General features: G+C 44.2%; 1 protein-coding gene across 2 annotated transcripts in view; it reads right to left on the bottom strand.

The window, feature by feature from the left end:
• Window positions 1-1,467: 1,467 nt before the first annotated feature.
• TTBK1 (tau tubulin kinase 1) overlaps window positions 1,468-23,847 on the bottom strand; it is a 177,540-nt gene continuing 155,160 nt past the window's right edge. For both annotated transcript variants that reach the window (XM_040351732.1, XM_040351730.1), the window contains exons 14-15: window positions 16,199-17,721; window positions 1,468-2,960 (exon numbers count right to left, since the gene is read on the bottom strand). In XM_040351732.1, coding sequence (XP_040207666.1) covers window positions 2,537-2,960; window positions 16,199-17,721 — 1,947 coding nt within the window. In that variant the 3' untranslated portion in view covers window positions 1,468-2,536. The remainder of the gene's footprint in view (window positions 2,961-16,198; window positions 17,722-23,847) is intronic.

Genomic DNA, 23,847 nt, shown 5'->3' with positions numbered 1-23,847 from the left:
ACACTCCTCACTCACCCTGTGTCCATCACATATTGCACTCCTCTCTCACCCTGTGTCCATCACATATTGCACTCCTCTCTCACCCTGTGTCCATCACGTACTGCACTTTTTTCTCATGCAGTGCGTCCATCACAAATCACACTCCTCTTTTACTTTCTGTCCATCACATATTGTCCTGTGTCCATCAAATACTACACTTCTCTCTCACCCTGTGTCCATCACATACCACACTCATTTCTCACCCTGTGCCCATCAAATACCACACTTCTCTCTTACCCTGTGTCCATCACATACCACACTTCTCTCTCACCCTGTGTCCATCACATACTACACTTCTCTCTCACCCTGTGTCCATCACATACCACACTTCTCTCTCACCCTGTGCCCATCAAATACCACACTTCTCTCTCACCCTGTGTCCATCACATACCACACTTCTCTCTCACCCTGTGTCCATCACATACCACACTTCTCTCTCACCCTGTGTCCATCACATACTACACTTCTCTCTCACCCTGTGTCCATCACATACTACACTTCTCTCTCACCCTGTGCCCATCAAATACCACACTCATTTCTCACCATGTGTCCATCACCCCCTCTACTCATCTTGTGCCCATGACATACTATACTTTTCTCTCACCCTGTGTCCATCACATACTATACTTCTCTCTCACCCTGTGTCCATCACATACTATACTTCTCTCTTACCCTGTGTCCATCAAATATCACACTTCTCTCTCATCATGTGTCCATCACATACCACACTCATTTCTCACCCTGTGTCCATCACCCCCTCTACTCATCTTGTGCCCATGACATACTATACTTTTTTCTTGCCCTGTGTCCATCACATACCTCACTCCTCTCTTACCCTGTGTCCATAACATACAACACTCCTCTCACCTTGTGTTCATCACATACCTCACTCCTCTCTTACCCTGTATCCATCACATACCTCACTCCTCTCTTACCCTGTGTCCATCACATACCTCACTCCTCTCTTACCCTGTGTCCATCACATACCTCACTCCTCTCTTACCCTGTATCCATTGCATACAACACTCCTCTCTCACCCTGTGTCCATCACATACCTCAATCCTCTCTTACCCTGTGCCCATCACATACAACACTCCTCTCTCACCCTGTGCTCATCATATACAACACTCCTCTCTCACCCTGTGTTCATCACATACAACACTCCTCTCTCACCCTGTGCCCATCACATACAACACTCCTCTCTCACCCTGTGCCCATCACATATAACACTCCTCTCTCACCCAGTGCCCATCACATACACCACTCCTCTCTCACCCTGTGCCCATCACATGCAACACTCATCTCTCACCCTGTGTCCATCACATACAACACTCCTCTCTCACCCTGTGCCCATCACATACAACACTCCTCTCTCACCCTGTGCCCATCACATACTTCAGTTTTTCAGAGAAAGTCAGAGAGTCCAGCTTTTAGATAGCAGGCTTTATTTGATGACATAATGGAATGATTTCATGTAATAAGAAGCATTATATAGTATGCTCTTCCCCACAATCTGTGATGCTGTGTGAGGCGAAGAGACCTCCAGTCCTCCATCGGTCTGTGATACCTCCCCCATGACATGCGTGTGGGGTCGGCTAGATACAGGTGTGGGGCTTATACATTCTGGTTGCAACGTGTAAACAGATTGGACGAGCCGTTGGACCCCCAAAAAATCTCCGCTCAAGTTCGAGATCTTCTCCTTCTAGGACAATGAAAACCCCTCAAATCTGAAGTTACGGACACATTGTGCTGCGCTATGGAATATCGAGGTGCCTTTTTTTTTTAATTAACAGTGTGATATGTGAGCGATGGTCACAGCCGTGTTTTCCCAACTAAGCTCTTGAACTCAGCGGTCTCTTAAATATCACTGCGTCCCCCACAAAAATAGTTTACAAAACTTTCGACAGGGCAAAAAAAATGACCATTAGGACAATTGTATAGTGCTTGTTCTATCGTGTCGGAATTTAGGGTATCCCTGGGTCATGTGACTCGATACATTAAAGCCCTGTAATGTCTTTATGTCTGTATGCATAGCATTAACACATACTATATATTTATAGTACACCAGCGTACATAAGGAATATATTTAGTCTGTAGTTACTTGGCGCCAATGATTGTATGTGAGATCTACTCCCGAGAAGTCTTGGTGTGAGACGGCACCAAGGCAATGACGATATTATAGCCGAACAATGATTGTGCCACTGCCCTTTAGCTGGAGATCTGTAGAATCCGAGTTAGCGGCTTAGGGAGGATAATCTATAGTGCTTACTGGCATTCAATTCAGAGAAATGTTGTAGATACACCCAGCCTTGTCAAACCAAAAACGAAAAAGAAAATGGCGGCACCCTGGCTAGAAATGCTTTCCTGCTTGTGGGATCCGTCTCTCTAGCATGTGTGTATTGCGTATTACAGGTTTGAATGAAGCACAATGTTCCCTGACTGAGCCAGAGCTGACGGCAGATTTGGCTCTTCACCAGATTCCCGTGCTTGCCACCCATTATCTGCCCGATCCTCTGGCGTCACTAGTGCCCTGCTGTGCTTTGGTTGCCAAGTGTGGCACTTGGACCTTCAGTCTCTGTCCCTTCCTTGTGACAGCAGGGGTTGCTGGGCACTCTCCCGGGACCTGCGCTCGGGACGGAAGTTTAGGAGGAGGGTGTACTCGGGAAGTTGTGGCAACTGGTCTTCTCTGTCGGGATGGAGATGGGCTTTCAGTTCTGGAGAGGGACTGGCTATGAGGAGAAGCGCTGAGTGTTCGGGAGAGGACCACTGGGCTTTTTGGCGGCCCACGGCTGACCCTCCTTACGTTGGTTCTTGAAGGTGTAGGACTGGAAAGTGGGGGTAGCCGCATATGAAGTGCTTTGGGTTTGTGGTCAGGAGAGAGGCCAATGGCGGCGCATGTGGCTGCTCGTGGAAGCTGATACCTAAAATGAACGTTTTGAAAAGTTGACAAAGAATGAAAAAACTGCACCAACAACAGATTATATACAGTGTGATTAGAAGTTACAGGCTATGAAAATAAAACAAAATCCATTTTTTACCCCTTTTACACTAATGCGACTTCAAAGTCGTGCGATTTTACCACAATTCGCGGCTGCGATTTTGCCACGATTTCAGGGAATGCCTGTGTAAGTGGCATAAAAATCGGACCAAAGTAGTGCAGGGACTACTGTGAAGTCGGAACGACTTGAAGTCGTACTAATATGAATGGTTTTCATTGGAAATCATGGGACAAGTCGTATAAGTGTGAAAGAGGCCTTACAGAGCATCCGGAAAGTATTCACAGCGCTTCACTTTTTCCACATTTTGTTTTGTTGCAGCCTTATTTTAAAATGGATTAAATTCATTATTTTCCTCAAAACTCTACAAACAATAACCCATAAGGACAACATGAAAGAAGTTTGTTTGAAATCTTTGCAACTTTATTAAAAATAAAAGACAGAAAAAAAAAGATCCCATGTACATAAGTATCACACACTCCTCCCATATACATAAATATCACAGGCTCCTTCCATATACATAAGTATCACAGGCTCCTCCCATATACATAAGTATCACAGGCTCCTCCCATATACATAAGTATCACAGGCTCCTCCCATGTACATAAGTATCACAGGCTCCTCCCATGTACATAAGTATCACAGGCTCCTCCCATATACATAAGTATCACAGACTCCTCCCATGTACATAAGTATCACAGGCTCATCCCATGTACATAAGTATCACAGACTCCTCCCATGTACATAAGTATCACACACTCCTCCCATATACATAAGTATCACAGACTCCTCCCATGTACATAAGTATCACACACTCCTCCCATATACATAAGTATCACAGACTCCTCCCATATACATACGTTTTACAGACTCCTCCCATGTACACAAGTATCACAGACTCCTCCCATGTACACAAGTATCACATGCTCATCCCATGTACATAAGTATCACAGACTCCTCCCATGTACATAAGTATCACAGACTCCTCCCATGTACATAAGTATCACAGACTCCTCCCATGTACATAATTATCACAGACTCCTCCCATATACATAAGTATCACAGACTCCTCCCATGTAAATTAAGTTTTACAGCCTTTGCTCAATACTTTGTTGAGGCATCTTTGGCACCAATTACAGCCTCAAGTCTTTCTGAGTATGACGCTACAAGCTCGGCACACCTTTTTTTTGGGCAGTTTCTCCCATTCTACTTTGTAGGACCTCTCAAGCTCCTTCAGGTTGGATGGGGAGCTTCGGTGCACAGCCATTTTCAGATCTCTCCAGAGATATTCAATCGGGTTCAAGTCTGGGCTCTGGCTGGGCCACTCAAGGACATTCACAGAGTTGTCCCGTAGCCACTCCTTTGTTATCTTTGCTGTGTGCTTGGGGTTGTTGTCCTGTTGGAAGATGAACCTTTGCCTCAGTCTGAGGTCCAGAGCGCTCTGCAGCAGGTTTTCATCAAGGATGTCTCTGTACATTGCTGCATTCATCTTTCCCTCGATCCTGACTAGTCTTCCAGTTCCTGCTGTTGAAAAACAATCCCACAGCATAATGCTATCACCACCATGCTTCACAGTAGGGATGGTATTGGTCAGGTGATGAGCAGTGCCTGGTTTCCTCCAGACATAACGCTTGCCATTCAGGCCAAAGGGTTCAGTCTTTGTTTCATCAGACCAGAGAATTTTGTTTCTCATGGTCTGAGAGTCCTTCAGGTGTCTTTTGGCAAACTCCAGGTGGGCTGTCATGTGTCTTTTACTGAGGAGTGGCTTCCGTCTGGCCACTCCCCCATACAGGCCTGATTGGTGGAGTGCTGCAGAGATGGTTGTTCTTCTGGAAGGTTCTCCTCTCTCCACAGAGAAACACTGGGGTTCTGTCAGAGTGACCATCGGGTTCTGGGTCACCTCCCTGACTAAGGCCCTTCTCCCCCGATCGCTCAGTTTGGCCGGGCGGCCCGCTCTAGGAAGAGTCCTGGTGGTTCCAAACCTCTTCTATTTATGGATGATGGAGGGAGGCCACTGTGCTCATTGGGACCTTCAATGCTGCAGAAATGTTTCTGTACCCATCCCCAGATCTGTGACTCCATACACTCCTGTCTCAGAGGTCTAGAGACAATTCCTTGGACTTCATGGCTTGGTTTGTGCTCTGACATGCATTGTTATCTGTGGGACCAGGCCCTGACTGGTCATAGGGCAAACCAGGCATATGCCCGGTGGGCCGTGGCGGGCCGGTTACGGCCCACGAACGGTCCTCGGCGGGCCGCATGTCACGTCTCCCCAGGGGTGTACCAAGGGGTTGCAGGCCGAGAGGGGACGCCCAGTTTACCTAATAGCAGAGATCCCCCAGAGAGAGATGAGCTGGGCGTATCCTCCCCCTGCTGCCCGCACGACCAGTTAGAGGAGAGGAGCTGCTTCTATTCCTCCCCCTCCTCTCCTCCTGTATCTGCCCTGCCCACTCTCCCCGACAGACACTGTTCTGCTGCCTAAGGAATGTGGGCGGGAAGATTCAAGCTAAAGCCAAACAGAAAGGAAAGATGGAGTTTGATATACATCCATCCAGTCAGTCCCTCCTGCCTCTGAGTGAGTCCTGTACACTGATGTAGGGGTGGCCTTCATTCCCTTCTCTCTCTCTCTTCACCTTTCTTTCTTTCTCTATCTCTCCCTATTATCTATCTATCTTCCTTCCCTTCTTTCTTTCTATCTTTATCCATCTTTCTTTATCTATCTATCTATCTATCTATCTATCTATCTATCTATCTATCTATCTATCTATCTACCCTGTTTCCCCAAAAATAAGACCTACCCTGAAAATAATGCCGCGTACAGACGGTCGTTTTTTGCGATGAAAAAAAACGACGTTTTGAAAAACGTCATTTCAAATGACCGTGTGTGGGGAAAACGTCGATTTATGTCTTGAGAAAAACGACCAAAAAAAAATTCGAACATGCTCGAATTTTTTGTGTCGTTTTTCAAAACGTCGTTTTCTGTGTCAATTAAAATGATAGTGTGTGGGCAAAACGACGTTGAAAACGACGTTTTAAACCCGCGCCTGCTCAGAAGCAATTTCTGAGACGGGAGCGCTTGTTGTGGTAAATCTACTGTCCAGAATGGCTTCAGCACATTCGTTCGTTTTAATAGTAATGAAGAAAAGACTGCGCAGCATTTGACACAATGCATTTAAATGCTACACTAAAACCCTAGTTTGTTGTGGCTCATCTTGTTACATAGTTCTGACAACCTTTTTTGTTTTTGAATTATTTTTGTTAATTTTTTTTTTTTTTTGGTTTATGCACATCTCCATGTCCCTTTTTTATTTTGGGTTGTTTAATGTATTTGAGCAAATGAATACCATGTTTAATGTTTGTTATTTTGGAGTGTGTGAAGTCACCACAACAACATAATATCTTATTATGCAAATTACCCACAAGGAGGTTGTTGTCCCTTGTTAATTTTTTTTTTTTTATTTTTTTGGTGAAATGTGTTTGCCTCCTCACTAATGATCTCTATATATGTTTCAAAAAAACACATGTGAACTTTTTTCAGAAACAAACAAATACATTTATTCATGTATAAAATAAATAAAATAAACTTAAACACATCTGTCAAACCAAAACATATAAACAAAAAAAAAAAAAAGCCCGGAATAAAGTAAAGAAGACCCTGCTTGGATTTTGCAAGGCAAGGGTCCAGCAAGCAAATAATCCAGGCTGGCAATGCCAATGTTTTGGGATTAGGGGCACCATCTCCTCACTTCTTCCTCTTTGGTTGAGGCTTCCCTGCAGGCTTCCCTGCAGCCTTCCCTGCAGCCTTCCCTGCAGCCTTCCCTGCAGCCTTCCCTGCAGCCTTCCCTGCAGCCTTCCCTGCAGTCTGCCTCCTCGGGGGCTGGGTTTCATGAGCCAAGTTTGTGGCAGGAACCAGAGCAGGCTCAGGAAGAGGAGGAGAAGGATCAGGAGCAGGAGAAGGAGCAGGAGTAGGAGAAGGAGCAGGAGTAGGAGAAGGAGCAGGAGAAGGATCAGGAGCAGGAGAATGAGCAGGAAGAGCAGAAAGCACAGGAGTGGGAATCAGCCCAAGATCTATATTCTCATGTAGGTTGCCCAGTGAGGCCATGCTTATGGCCTTGAATATGATATATTCGCAGCGCACACGCTGGGCCCGCTCTAGATTTTGTAGCTTGGCTGCGATGAGCGCTGCGAATCCCTCTTCCTCAGATGGTTGTTCTCTGATGGCCGCAGCTGCTTGACGGAGAATGGCCTGGGTCTCCTCCTCCATTTGCATCAGTCTCCTTGTTCTTTTTCCTGGAGCGCGAAAAGGAGGGATCTGGGAGATGCAATCCCGCCTGCGTGACTCCTGTATCCCACTGGGGCCTGCCACCTCCTGGCTCCGAGTGGCCTCTGCCTCACCCTGTCTCCTTGTTGGGCCTGCCACCTCCTGGCTCCGAGTGGCCTCTGCCTCACCCTGGCTCCCTGTGGGGCCTGCCTCCTCCTGGCTTTGCTCTGTGTGTGTCTACAAAAAAAAGGATATTATTTAATTTTTTGGCTTCATTAATCACACACATTTTACAAATCATGACATATGCGAAGTGAATGCGGAAATAGATTTAAATGAGGCCCGCCATCCCTAATTATGTTGCCCCTTACCCAGCTTCAGATATTTGCCCCCTGGAGTTGTGTGGGGGGGGGGGGGTTGATGCTGACTGAACCTGCTAAGTAGGGTGCGTTTCTCAAAGCTAGGAATGTCTGTTTAGTTAAAAAAAAGTAGAAAAAATGTTAATGAACACAAAGTTTGTTAGATATCTGTGACCCCTTCCAGGTGTCTAGCGTTTACCCCCCTAATGGCGTAACATAAAATTACCCACAATCATTATGACCTCTGCATTTATGTATCTTGTCCCCATTCTGTTTTGGCCGTATTGGCTATTGCTATTTTACCAATGTTTTGACAACTCAGCTAAATTTTACACCACTTCTAACCTACATTTCTAATCATTATTATACTTTGCATTTCATTAATTAGTATTAAAATGCAATACCTGGCTCGATGGGTCACAATCTGTGTCCTCCATGAAGTCTAGATCTTCATCAGATGTAGCCTGCTCTTGGCTGCCGGGAAGACTGGACTGATTCCTTGGGGGAAGGGTAGACACGGATGCCCGTGTTTCGAGCTGGTCATCAATGAACTGCATCTGACCATAGTACCACAGGTTGGGTTTGTAGATGCTGTCAGCTGCAGCTCCAGATCTCATAGAGGCCAGGACTTGTGACCGTTGGGTCCTGTAGGTGCCCCTAATCGAATTAATTTTGTTTTTGACCGTGTCAGTAGTTGCGTGTGGGAGCCTTGGGCTAACAAATGCAAGCAGGGTCTCCAGTGCTTGCTTCCTGGCATCTTTGTTTTTGTTGATTTTGCTTTTTGTTTGCCAGAGCACAGGAAGTTCTTTCCAGCGTTGTATAAACTCCGTGAAAAATTCTGGCTCCTTGAAGGGGTCCATAATTTCTGTATGTAAAAATTAAATAAAAAACAAAGTGTCAGTAAAGCCACTACTACTACAACAAGCTTTTACCCCAGGGATCTGCAATTAGTGGACCTACAGCTGTTGCAAAACTACAAGTCCCATCATGCCTCTGTCTCTGGGTGTCATGCTTGTGGCTGTCAGAGTTTCACTATGCATCATGGGACTTGTAGTTCCGCACCAGCTGGAGGTCCGAGAATTGCATTTCCCTGTTTTACACCATATCATCTAGCCCACAAACTGATCCACTCTTCAGTAATAGAAATGTCAAAAATAGAGTTACGTACCGTCGTATTTCACGATCGTTTACTTCCGCCTTTTTCTTCAGACTGTATACGTCGCTTTCAATGACGTCGGATCCCTTTAAACACTGCGCACGTGTGACGCAACGCACGATACCCCGCCCCTGACGTTCCGTCTCGTCCTTTACACGCCCCTTTCTCGTTCTTTTTTTGTGGGTGTGATTTATGGTGTTGGAAGACAAGCAGCAAAAAATGTCAGGCTCAAGACATGAGGTAGGCCAGGCCCAGGCAACAGGAAGATCCAGGCGGAGGTACAAGGCCAAAAACATGGCATTCCAGGAGATGGTAGAGATGGTCACCATCTTCACTAATGAAGATTATGATGGGAAGCACGGGCCTTACCTGCACCCCAATAAGGTTAAGGCGGACATTACTGATAAAGTAATCAGAAGGCTCCGGCTGAAATTTGGTGAACGCAGGTCAAGAGAACAAATAAGAAAGAGGTGGTCAGACCTGAAAAAAAGAGAGCCAGAGCAACTTCGGGCAATAAAAAGATTGATTCGAGCAAAAAGTAAGTGAATTTTATGTTCCCTAATTTTAGGTGTTTGTTCTTTGTGCCATGTGCTTTTCCATTCAGGTTGAAATGTATTTGTGTGGGCACTAAAAATTGTCGTATGTGTTGTCGTTCATTCGTTAATTTAACTAATATAAAACGACGAGATTCCCGATAATTTGCAACATGCCTATTTCACATGGACAAATTGTAGTGCAATCACTGTATCAGCCACAAATAAAAACGTATTTGTCTGATTTATGTTATAACGAACGACGACTCATACGACCATTTCCTGTGTTCCCAAATATTCCAGTTACAATAAATTTATTGGGTTTAATGTGACATCAATTTGTAAACATTTATGTACATGTTTACCTAATTAGATCTTAATAATTTCGATATAAAATATGCACAAAAAGGACAGTGTACTCAGCAGAGGATTTATACACATAGGGATTTATTTGTTTGAAAATTGTGAGCTAAAGTTTCATCTAAAATTTTTCCATTGTGTTTTCCCTTTCTTCAATCTCGTAGGGCGAAAGGAAGCATCAAGGCAGGACGCAAGTTCACAAGCCACACCCCCGAGGGATCTTGATGAATGTGAACCTGCCACCACATCTGGTAAAGTATCATATTCAAAAGATACCCAGGTAATGTAGATGTAGGAGAAACATATTTGTAATACATGGTTTGCTTGCACATTTCAGGAGCAACTCGTGCTGGCTCCTCAATTGACAGGGACACTGCCCAGCTCCTCATTGCCGAAATTTGGTCCTGCCGGGAAAAAAATGAAGAACTACAGATAGCAGCCCGGAAAATAATCAAAAATGCTAAAAGTGTTGAGGTCCAGTTGAAAAATTTACTGGATGTTTTGGGTAGGGTGTGAAAAAAACCAAAAAAAAAAAAAAAAAATTATTTCATCTCATTCTTGAATTACAAAAAAATACAAAAAAAAAAAAAAAAAGATTTTATATATGTTGATTGATCAAAAAAATACAAAAAAATGAAAAAAAAAGATTTTATATATGTTGATTGATCAAAAAAATACAAAAAAATGAAAAAAAAGATTTTATATATGTTGATTGATCAAAAAAATACAAAAAAATGAAAAAAAAGATTTTATATATGTTGATTGATCAAAAAAAAAAAAAAAATGAAAAAAAAGATTTTATATATGTTGATTGATCAAAAAAATACAAAAAAATGAAAAAAAAAGATTTTCTATGTTTACTGATCAAAAAAATAAAAAAAAAAATAAATAAATAATATGTGATTTTACTTGTTCGACCAACCAAAAAACACATGTGAGACTGAAAATTTGGTTTCACAAAATATGTAAAATAAAAATTATGCAGATCAATATATTTGTGGCTTGTTATTTTAGATCAATGATGACATTAAACCTAAAAAAAAGTGAAATTTAGGCTGGGAACATAGAACGAGGAAGGATATTTAGTCCATCCAAAACACATGCAACTATGATAACCTAGGAGACAAAGAAAATACACAAACATTCAAAACAATAAGAACAAAAAATACAATGTTTCTTGCATAAAATATTTATTATGTTCATTCACCAAAGATCAGGCATTGGAATGGCCCCCCTACCCATAAAATAGTCAACATATGCCTGGCGCACTGCACGTGCGTTTCGGGGGGCCAAGCCTGGATGGCCTGCCTCATGGGCCGCCTCTGGGACATCAACTCCCTCATCAGGCAATAATGTCAAATAATTTGAAGAATGTCTTCGTAGAAAGTTATGTAATATACAACAACATAAAATAATATTGTTCCACTTATATTCTGCCATGTTTATGGCGGTTAAAAACAAGCGAAATCGACTGACCATAATGCCAAACGCATTTTCCACCACTCTTCGGGCTCTGGCCAGCCTATAATTAAAGACCCTCCTCTCATGGGTGAGGGCACGTTGGGGAAATGGCCTCATGAGGTGGGGACCCAAGGCAAATGCCTCATCACCAATAAAAACAAAGGGCAGCCCCTCTTCATTATCCTCCGCACGTGGCAATGCAAGGTCCTCCGCCTGAAGCCGTTGGGCAAACTCGGTCTCGGCAAAGACCCCGCCGTCTGACATCCGCCCATTTTTCCCCACATCAACATAGAGAAAGTCATAATTGGCAGACACCACCGCCATCAGTACGACACTGTGGAACCCTTTGTAGTTGAAATAATGGGATCCAGAATGGGGTGGTGGCACGATGCGGACGTGCTTGCCATCAATAGCTCCTCCACAGTTTGGAAAATTCCATCGCTGAGAGAAGTCCGCTGCCACAGTCTGCCATTCCTGTGGTGTTGTGGGGAACTGTAAATAAAGCAGAATTTTTTTTTTAAGATAGTACATTACTAACAGAATATCAGCAAAGATTATTGGATCCTAAAAATAAAAAATATTAGTTCAGGTATTATTGTAAAAACAACAATATTAAGGGATCACTAAGCAGATTAATCACACCCTCTCATGGTAAGAAAAATTAACATAAAAGTGTGATGGGGGCCCCCCCCCCAAGATCAGTTTGTGACCTCCAAAAAATGATGGTTTAACATCAAATTAATACAAATAGACAGTTACAAAAATAACATTGGGGGGGGGGGGGGGGGGGGCGTGCACTACAATGGAGAAAAAAAATCAAGGGGGATATAGGGACTAAGCTAGGTGGGTTTGCCACTAACAAAATAACCCAAAATGGACATGTGGGCTAGATAAAAAATGCATGTAGGACCCAAAAAAAAAAAAAATATACATGCATGGAGACAAAGGTAACATTACCAGCATATTATTAAAAAAAGGTTAATTAGGGACTGTTTAAAAAACAAAAGAAGAAACATAGTCTATGCATTTAAAGGACAGAACTTACCTTAATATAGTCCTCCTGCAAAACCTGGATTATGGCAGAACACGTCTCCGGGATTATGACGCCCAGAGACTGGGGGGAGATGCCCGTCGAGAACTTCAAGTCCTGCAGACTTCTCCCTGTTGCAAGGTATCGCAACGTAGCAACTAGCCGCTGCTCAGCAGTTATGGCTTCCCGCATATTGGTGTCCTGCCTGGTGATATATGGCGACACCGAAGCCAAAAGCTGCTGGAATACGGGGTCAGACATCCGAAGAAAATTCCTGAAATCATCAGGGTTATTTTCTTGGATCTCCCGCAGCAGAGGCATATGAGAGAACTGGTCCCTGCAAAGAAACCAGTTCTTGGCCCACAAAGTCCTTCTCCTCCTCCTCAAGGACCGGAGCCGGGATGCAGCACACATCATAACAACATGCACAGCACGATCTCGGCGACGAGAACGTACCCGCAACATGGCTAGAAAACGGTCGTCAAATCAGATCGGACTAAAAATTCTGCCCTGAAGTACAGAAAGGCCTCTGAAGAACGACCTGCAAAACAGCAACGTGCACACAAGAACGCACTTGCAAAACAAATACGTCCTAAATACAAGCACTGTATCACAGATCCGACTACAAATACACAAACTGTACGACAGAAAACGAAATTTTAAGCACAACCACTGAAAAGCACGAATCGTCTCTCACCAAACTTTTACTAACACGCAGCAACACGATATCAGCAAAAGAGGGCGTCTTCCGCATGCAAATTACCCTTTATAGTCCCGTCGTACGTGATGGACGTCAGCGCGCATTGCTAGAGATTTTGCAAAAAACGATGGTCTGTATGCTACATCGTTTTTGAAAATGAAGTTTCAAAAACGTCGTTTTTTTCATCACATCAAACGTCGTTTTTTTTTCATCGCAAAAAACGACCGTCTGTACGCGGCATAAGACCTAGCGTTATTTTCCAAGAGGGCTGCAATATAAGCCCTACCCCAAAAATAAGCCCTAGTTAAAAAATGCTTGTAAAATCCGATAATCCACTCTATTACAGTAGTTTTTAATGTACAATGTGTGTGTTTCCGTAATAAAATTGCAGGGAAGAGAGCTCCGGCGCTATAACAAATGTATTTGGCACAATTATATTACAGAAACGCACACATTGTACATTAGATACTACTGTAATAGAGTGGATTATAGGATTGCACAAGCATTTTAACTCAGTTCACACTGGGGATTCCTGACAGGCAGGGAGGGAGAGGGGGAGAGAAGACAGCACATTACATGGTAAGACCTACCCTGAAAATAAGCCCTACTGTGTATTTTGTTGGCATAATTAATATAAGACCCGGGCTTATTTTCGGGGGAAACATGGTATCTATCTATCCACCTTCCTTTCTATCTTTATCTTTCTCTCTATATCTATCTTTCTTTGTATCTATTTTCTTTCTTTCTCTCTCTCTGTCTATCTATATTTCTTTATCTCACCCCACATCCCATCATTAACCCCGCCGCGTGGGACTTTATATAGACAGGTGTGTGCCTTTTCAAATCATGTCCAATCAACTGAATCTACCACAGGTGGACTCCAATCAAGTTGTAGAAACATCTCAAGGATGATCGGTGGAAACAGGAGGCTCCTGAGCTCAATTTTAAGTGTCATGGCAAAGGCTGTAAATACTTATGTACATTTTTATTTTTTTAATACATTTGCAAAGATTTCAAACTTCTTTCATGTTGTCATTATGGGGTATTGTTTGTAGAATTTTTAGGAAAATAATGAATTGAATCCATTCTGGAAAAAAAGCTGTAACATAACAAAATGCAGAAAAAGTGAAGCGCTGTGAATACGGTACTTTCCGGATGCTCTGTATATCAAAAAAGGTGAAAAATCATCAATGTTAAACAAGCAATAATATTCCACACTGGGCCTACTTTTGAGCTGACCTATAATTTTCATGCATCAACTTCTGGTGAAGTGGACAGGGATCCACGAAATGTAAAGAGTCATAGGATATTAGAAGATTTTGGGTGATATATTTTATGTAATCATGTACACTATGGGGTAGATTCACACACATTGGCCTAACTTTAGGACGGCCTAGCCTAGCCTGTTTAGGCTACACCGCAGTAAATTAGTTAGGCTAGTAGTGATTTTCAAACCACATACCTGCTAATCTACGGCGGCGTAGCCTAAAACGAGCGGGCGTAAGGGCGCCTAATTCAAATGACTTGGAGGGGGGCGTGTTGTATGGAAATGAGGCTTGACCTCACGTTTTTTGACGTTTTTTTACACTGCACATGCGCCGGGCGACTACATTTCCCAGGGCGCATTGCGACTAAGTACGCTGTACGGGTCTATTGATTGAGACGTGGACGTAAACGACGTAACTCCCGATTCCCGGATGACTTGCGCAAACGACGTAAAAAATTCGAACCTCGCAGCGGGAACGGCGGCCATACTTAACATTGTTATTCCACTTCATAGGTGGAATAACTTTAGGCGGCCTTTCCCTTACGGAAACGACGTAATTCGACGGTGTAGGCCTGGCGTACGTTTGCGTTCATTCGTGAATCGGCGTATCCCCTCATTTACATAATCTATGCCGGCCGCAATGGAAGCGCCATCTTGCGGCCAACAGAAACATTGCAATCTAAGATAGAACGGTGCAAGCCGTCGTATCTTAGATATGTTTAAGCGTATCTCTGTTTGAGCATACACTTAAACAAACGCCGGCGTAGATTCAGAGTTAGGTCGGCTTATCTACTGATAAGCCGGCCTAACTCTTTGTGAATCTACCTTTATATTACCAAAAGTATTGGGGCGCCTGCCTTTACACGCACATGAACTTTAATGGCATCCCAATCTTAGTCCGTAGGGTTCAGTATTGAGTTGGTCCACCCTTTGCAGCTATAACAGCTTCAACTCTTCTGGGAAGGCTGTCCACAAGGTTTAGGAGGGTGTCTACCAATACAGTGTGTCAGGGCTGGACTGGGACAAAAATTTGGCCCTGGACTTCATCCAGACTGGCCCACTATGACAGGTCTCTCCCACAGCGGCCGGACAACTCCCGCACCCCCCCCCCCCCCCGGCCACCCAAGCCCCCTCTCCCCCTTCACTAGCCGTTTGACTTTATTAGAGTAGAACGGCTGGTACTGGTACTCTTATAGGCAGTACCAGTGGGGAAGCTAGACATTATTTCTCCCGGGGCAAAGAATCAGTTTGGTGCTCCCCCCCTTATGGGACAAGATTAGGCAGAAGTGAGATATGCAAGTGCTTTGGATTACGAGAATTCTCCTGGAACGGATTATCCTCATAATCCGAGGTTCCACTGTAGTTTACTTTTAGTTGGTTATAGTTGTTGTTTGTTATTCATTTTCTAGATAACAGCTCAGGTATTAAGCCGCGTACACACGATCAGTCCATCCGATGAGAACGGTCTGAAGGACCGTTCTCATCGGTTAACCGATCAAGCTGACTGATGGTCCGTCGCGCCTACACACCATCGGATAAAAAAACGATCGTGCCAGAACGCGGTGACGTAAAACACAATGACGTGCTGAAAAAAACGAAGTTCAATGCTTCCAAGCATGCGTCGACTTGATTCTGAGCATGCGCGGGTTTTTAACCAATAGTTTTGCATACTAACGATCGGTTTTGACCTATCGGTTAGGAATCTATCGGTTAAATTTAAAGCAAGTTGGCTTTTTTTTAACCGATGGTTAAATAACCTATGGGGCCCACACACGATCGGTTTTGACCGATGAAAACGGTCCATCAGACCGTTGTCCTCTGTTTAACCTATCGTGTGTACGAGGCCTAAGCTTCAGCTATGTGTATTTTGTATGGTCCTGCGTGGCCTTAATTCTTCATGGCAGCGCTCTGTGATGCGCGGTTGTCTATGTATTTGTCCTTGTACGTGCAAAATGTTCAATAAAAATAATTTTCAAAAAAACAAAAACATTCTGTCATGATATTGCAATAGATATACATGACCAGAATTTCCTTACCTCGATGCCACTGCATGTTCCTTCAGCTTGCTGACAGTTGCAGAAGGTGGGAGCAGAGAACGCATATCTTTTATGGGGGTGATGGGACGAGGGATTCTGCTTCTCGTATTGCATGTCATCTCTTCCTTCCTCATGGAGATTGCTTTCTCCTTAATAACTTTCCTTGGGATGGAATCATCTGACTCGTGTGTGTCTTCCTCAGATCCGGCGGTGGACAGCGTTTCTGACGTTCTCCTTCGATCATCACTAGAAGACGCTGAAGATGAGCCCGCCGAGGCCAACCTCTGCAACCGAATCTGCCTCTTCTCCATCACAAGGCGCGCCAGGTCTATTTGCTTCGTTCTCTTGTGGAACCTTTCTTTGGCTGAATGCGACATTGACTTATCCGATCCTGTATCTTCCTCCGACTGGAAAACAGGAATGCGACTTTTGAAGCGAATCCCCGTAGCTTGGGTCACACTCTTGCTGGTGCCAACGTCTGTTTCATTAAGGCGATCGGTGGAAAGCACAATCTTTTCCTGCTCGTCATCTTCTTTGAACGCAAGGTCTGTGGCGTCCTTCTCCAACAGCTCTTCAGACTCGCTAACTCCATTAGCGGCAGGTTGGTCGGCCTGAAACTCCGCTTCAACGTTTACGTTACTTATCGAGTCAACTTCGGCTGTTTCAACAAAAGAGTTCATGGCGCCAATATCTTTCTGAGCGGCAAACTCTTCGGATTCCTCCTCGATAATGGGCTCCTCCAACTGCCCATGGGTGGAACTCTCCTCCAGCCTCATCAGCTGCCCAGTGGAAGACATAACGTTTAAGTGTGTCTTTTCAGCAATGTGAACAAATGTGCGTTCAACTTTGGTAAAAGGGGAGGAGGCGGTGGCGGCAGCAGCTGTGCTTGGCGGTTTTGGTTCTGATTTCAGAATGGAAGATAAAGTCCATGGCTCTGACACATCTAACTGACTGCCAGTAGGCTGGGGCTTCTCCCCTTGGGGGGTCAGCGCATTGAGAGTTCCCAAATCGACGTCCGGCATCAGTTCATTGGTGACTGGTGACTTTTTCATGTCTCCAGGGGAAAACAGTACTAAGGTCTTTGATCCTTCTTCTAATTCTAGGTCATTCTCTGCTGTGGAAGCTCTGCCTTTTGAATCCTTTTGATCGTCTGCTAGTAGCGTAGAGGGAGCCCCTTCCTGACTGCGTTCTGTGCTCTTCTGACTGACATCGCTGCTTGACCCACTATGGAGATCAATGTCCTCACCTACAAACTCAACCTCCTCCTCTTCCTCTTCCTCTTCTTCTTCGGTCTCTTCCTCAGCCTCCTCCTCCCTTGGGTACTTGCCATTGATGATGATGTGGGGTTCCGTGGGATGCATGGCTGGCAGGACCACGCTGGAGAAGTCCACCCTCTTCATCCTGTGAGGAACCCGCAGCATTTCCTTACTGTCGGAAATATCTTTCTTGAAGTCTTGAAACGATAAATTTAAAGGCACCGCCTTGGGCATTCCACCGATATCAAAGTGCTTCAGGCTGAAGACCTGTGAGAGGAAACAAATAAAAGGCCACATGATAAAAGAAGAAATATCAAGTTATTTGACCAAAGTACAAAAACAGCCAACGAATAACCGTGGAATGAGGAAATTCTGTATGTGCTATAGTATGAGCATAGACAGGGCTTTTTTTCTCAGAAAATAGGTGCAGGAACTCCCTACTTCCGTGTCACCTGTTGTGTCCACCCCCTACCCACCTCCGAGCACCATTCCTTGGTTCCAACCCTCTACTTACCTCTTAGCACCATACTTTGGTTTCACTCCCTACCCACCTCCGAGCACCATTCCTTGGTTCCACCCCTTACCCACCTCTGAGCACCATTCGTTAGTTTCACCCCCTACCAACCTCCGAGCACCATTCCTTGGTTCCACCCCCTAACCCACCTCCGAGCACCATTCCTTGGTTTCACCCCCTACCCACCTCCGAGCACCATTCTTTGGTTCCATTCCCTACCCACCTCAGAGCACCATTCCTTGGTTCCACCCCCTACCCACCTCTTAGCAATTGATTCAGAACCAAGTATCAATTTGTGGTGCTAAGTAATTTGTATATAATAGGAAGTAAAATAGATCCACTGTAGCCAGCAACAATAGACTCTGAACAGCTAGCAACAATAGACCCCTCCCTCAATAGTTGATGTCTCCCAGGAGTATAAGAGCCCTCCAGCAACACTAGATCCTCTACCAGTGACAACTGACCTCCCCAGCAACAATAGACTCCCTGTAAAAATAGATCCCTTCCAGCAACAATAGATACTCCAGCAGCCAGCAATAATAGACCCTCCGGTACACCCCAGCACCCCTTGCCATTACATACATTCAGAGCTGGAGGTGCTGGAACTGCGTTCCCCCGCGTTCCTGCTGAAAAAAAGCCCTGAGCATAGATAAAATACATATAGATAAAGGAAGGGAATCTGAGACTTTAAATAAAGCAATTGAACTTCTAGTATCACTCTTCGTGGAGTTATACTGGGTTCACTATTTATCTCTATCAGTGGCGGTGTGTCCATAGTGGGCGCAGGAGCGCCGCCCCCTCTCTCCTGCATGCACCCGTCACTCAAAAATAGATATATTCCTGCATTGCATTAATATATATATTGTCGCCGCTGCCGCCCACTATTCAGGTGTCCGGCCCCCTGTTGAGCGCCGGCCATCTGAATAACAGCGGTGGGTGTGTTTTGGAAGTGCCTGATTTGAGCCAGAGGCTCTAATTGGCTTCCCGATTTGAGCCTGGGGGCTGTAATCGGCTTTCAAATGGTTAAACAGAGGGCGCACGGCTGTGCATTCCCTGTTTAAACCATGCTGTGTTAGGGAATCGCCATTGGTGACCGCAATGAGCCCAATTAAGCAATATTCATGTACCGACTGGAAGCACTTCAATCACATATTACTGGGTGCAGGGCAGCTTTCAGTGGTCCCATGCCATGTACTGTGCTGTGTCTAAAGACTACCCCAGATTGTGGCTCAGGCTTGGCTGGTTGGGCCCTGTTCAGTCTTCTAGACTCACTGGCAGCTTCATGTCTATAGTTTCATTATTGACGATGCACCATTGTAGACCAACATGACACATGGGATCTGAGCACCCTTGGTGACACCATTGAGACCAATTATGTAAAATGTTTACAAAAGAACTGTCTGTGTTACCAGCAACCAACCAGATTTAACCATTTAGGCCCAGATTTACAAAGCACTTACGCCGACGTATAACAAATTACGCCGACGTAAGTGAAAATGTGCGGCGTTGTATCTGTGCGCCAGACCCACAAACAGATATGCGCCTAAAGCCAGGCTACACCCTGCCGACGTATCTTGCTTACGCCGGCGTAGAGTGGGCGCACATTTAGGCTGGGTGCATGGTGCCGCTCCCATTGATTAGCCATTCAAACATGCAAATGAGGGAAATACGGCGATTCACGAACCTGTGTGCGCCCGACGCAGGCTACGCGAGGTGCGCGTAAGTTGTACGTCCGGCGTAAAGTTATTCCCCATAAAGGAGGCGCAACCCAGCAGCAGACATGCAAAGGTCTGCACCAGGGAACGCAAGCCGGCGTATTTTACGTTGGACGTGTGTCTGGCTGGGCGTAGGTTACGTTCACGCCGTACGAAGTGATCCGGCGTAGTTTAGGCAGTTTTTCCGACGTGGTTGTGAGCAGGCGCAGGGGGATGCGTCCACGTCACGGCGCATGCGCAGTTCGTAATACGTATCTGTCTGGCGCTCGGCCCATCATTTGCATGGGGTCACGCCTCATTTGCATGGGTCACGCCTCATTTGCATGGGGTCACGCCTCATTTGCATGGGTCACACCCACTTCCACCTACGCCGGCCTACGGCCTCCCAATGGCGCAGCATTGGGAGCACTGGCTTGCTGAATTCAATGCTTGCCTCCCCGCGCTACGCCGGCGTGGCGTACGGCATTTGCGCTACGGTGGCGTAATGTGCGCCCACCTCTCTGTGAATCTGGGCCTTAATCTCCAGTTGGAATATTCCTATGCAGGACTGAACATGAGTCTTAGATACAGACAATTCTTATTGAGACATGAAGATAATATGATGTATTATGCGAGTGTCATGCTATCCAATGATTCACATATGATATATAGTCTAAAGTATTGGGACGCCTGCCTTTACACGCACATGAACTTTGATGGCATCCAAGTTTTAGTCTGTAGGGTTCAATATTGAGTTGGCCCCGCCCTTTGCAGCTATAACAGCTTCAACTCTTCTGGGAAGGCCGTCCACAAGGTTTAGGAGTGTGTCTATGGGAATGTTTGACCAATCTTCTAGAAGAGCATTTGTGAGGTCAGGCACTGATGTTGGATGAGAAGGTCTGGCTCGCAGTCTCCGCTCTAATTCATTCCAAAGGTGTTCTATCGGGTCAAGGTCAGGACTCTGTGCAGACCAGTCAAGTTCCTTCACCCCAAACTTGTTCATCTATATCTTTATGGATCTTGCTTTCAGCACTGGTGCGCAGTCATGTTGGTACAGGATGAGGCCATCCCCAAACTGTTCCCACAAAGTTGGGAGCATGAAATGTGTCCACAATGTCTTGGTATGCTGACGCCTTAAGAGTTCCCTTCACTGAAACTAAGGGGCCAACCCCAACCCCTGATAAAAAACAAAATCCCCCCTCCACCAAATGATTTGGACCAGTGCACAAACCAAGATCCATAAAGATAGGCCAGCCAAGTTCCTCCACCGCAAACTCGCTCATCCATGTCTTTATGGACCTTGCTTTGTGCACTGGTCCAAATCATTTGGTGGAGGGGGGATTATGGTGTGGGGTTGTTTTTCAGGGGTTGGGCTTGGCCCCTTAGTTCCAGTGAAGTGAACTCTTAAGGCGTCAGTAAGACATTTTGGACAATCTCATGCTCCCAACTTCCCTATTCCAACATGACTGCGCACCAGCGCACAAAGCAAGGTCCATAGAGACATGGATGAGCGTGTTTGGGGTGGAGGAACTGGGGTTGAGTCCTGACCTCAAGCGGATATAACACCTTTGGGATGAATAACAGCGGCGTCTGTGAGCAGGGCCGCCATCAGGAAATATGGGGCCCCTTACACAGCTTCAGGCATGGGCCCCCTGGAGCAGAGAACCGGGGGGTTAATAAAAAGAAAAAAAATATATATATATTATGTTTTTAAAAAGGAGGGTTGCCATCTGGGGCCCTATATATATATAAAAATTATTATTTTTTATAAAAATAAATTACAAAAAAACGGGGGTTGCCATCTGGGACCTCTGGGCCCTTTAATAATAATAAAAAAAAGAAACCTCTGGGCCCTTTAATAAAAAATAAATTAAAACAAATATATAAAAAAAATTAATAAACATTTATAAAAAAAAAAAGGGGGAGTTTCCATCCAGAGCCCTTTAAAAAAAAAATATATATATATATATATATATATAAACAAAAAAAATAAAAATAAACATTTATAAAAAAAAAAAAAAAAAGGGGGTTTGCCACATGGGGCCCTCTGAGCCCTTTAATAAAATATATATATATATATATATATATATATATATATATATATATATATATATATATATATAAATAAATAAAATATTATAAAATTTTTTTAAAAAAAATTATAAAAAAAAGGGAGGTTGCCACCTGGGGACCTCTGGGCCCTTTAATAATAATAATAATAATAATAATAATAATAATATATATATACATATATATATATATATATATATATATATATATATATATATATATATATATAAAAAAATATATATATATATATAAAAAAAGATTTTTTTTATAAAAAAAGGGGGTTGTCATCCGGGGCCCTGTGGGTCTCCGGACCCCTAAAAAAAATAAAAAAAATTGTCCCTTTAATAAAAAATAAAATTAAAATATATAAAAAAAATATATATATTTGTTTTTATAAAAAAAAAAGGGGGGTTGCCATCTGGGGCCCCTAAAAAAAAAAAAAAAGAAATAATGAACCCTACGGACTAAGACTGGGATGCCATTAAAGTTCATGTGCGTGTAAAGGCAGACGTCCCAATACTTTTGACCATATCGTGTATATGACACATGTCGATCTCAGACATCATACGTGTTCCGTCTCAGTAGTCACATGTGATGGACCTGGTTTGGGTGTCAGTCACACATTACACTCGGTAATTTGCAATCTTTTATTATTGCATACAATACATTTCCCTTTCTGTGTCTGTTTACAATCAGACGTTCTCTCATCTCTTATAGTTCTTCTATTTCACAACCGATTCCTCATTTAGAACTTTGGATATTGTAAAAAGTCTACTAAATAATTTACAAATTAAAAAAAACGATAAAGTGTGTAAATCCCCATCACATTGGCGCTGCAGCCTGGGGGCGGGCGGGGGTGGACACTTTACTGCCTGTGCAATGAGATGTGAGCACCAGAGAGTGGCAGCCAATCAGAATCCACGCCACACCCTCAGGGACGCCGCATCGTGTAGATCTTCCAATAGGAACGTAGCATGCACAATACTTTCAAAGACAGTCACGCGGACAGGCTCAGTATGTTGCCATAGAAACAGCAAAATTTTGGAACGTTCCATTCAGCCACATTCTTTTGGGGGGGTGAGGAGAGGGGAGGGGGGGGGATACTAGCTCACAGTTTAACTTCAAGTGCAGAATTTTTTCATCTTCCATAAGACCTTGGATATCTAAGAAATTCAAGTTATCGAGTCAGGGGCACGTATATAAGGTTATGGCTGTCCACGGATTACACTGTCATCAAGCCGCGTGGCGGCCATGTCACTAGAGGCCTGTGACCACTAACACAACAACTCAACAGCAGCAGCATCAATTTTAAAAGTGAAAGCTCAGTGAGGGGAGAGGTGGTATAACAGGCACGGTCTCCCCTCCTCGTGTGAGGTCTGCGTGTGTATTTTGTCATACAACATATAACATTCCTGGAGGCAGCACAATTCCACGTCCTACAGACAGTCCACGGGAATCGGATCCCGAGATCCCCATCATCCCACCGTGGGCAATATGAACACATGCAGCGTATAGCAGTACTAAGTATCAGTGCAAGGAGCGATGCCGCATTACAGGGAGCAGTTATATGGAACTATACAGAATAATAGGGAGGGGTCTATGGCATGGTAGGAGGGGCTATATGGAACTACCCTGTTTCCCAAAAAATAAGACCTACCCTGAAAATAAGACCTAGCGTTATTTTCCAGGAGGGCTGCAATATAAGCCCTACCCTGAAAATAAGCCCTAGTTAAAAATGCTTGTAAAATCCTATAATCCACTCTATTACAGTAGTATATGATGTACAATGTGTGCGTTTCTGTAATATAATTGTGGGGAAGAGAGCTCCGGTGGGTCACAGAAGCGCAGAATGGCGCTATAACAAAGGTATTTGGCACAATTATATTACAGGAACACGCACATTGTACATTATATAATACTGTAATAGAGTGGATTGTAGGATTTTACAATCATTTTAACTCAGATCACACTGGGGATTCCTGACAGGCAGGGAGGGAGAGGGGGAGAGAAAACAGCACATTACATGGTAAGACCTACCCCGAAAATAAGCCCTACTGTGTCTTTTGTTGGCATAATTAATATAAGACCCGGACTTATTTTCGGGGAAACACGGTA

The sequence above is a fragment of the Rana temporaria genome, chromosome 4 (genome assembly GCF_905171775.1).
Source record: "Rana temporaria chromosome 4, aRanTem1.1, whole genome shotgun sequence".
In the NCBI taxonomy this organism is placed as follows: Eukaryota; Metazoa; Chordata; class Amphibia; order Anura; family Ranidae; genus Rana; species Rana temporaria.
The sequence above is the reverse complement of the archived record's forward strand: the minus strand, read 5'-3'. Positions and strand labels throughout refer to the sequence as shown.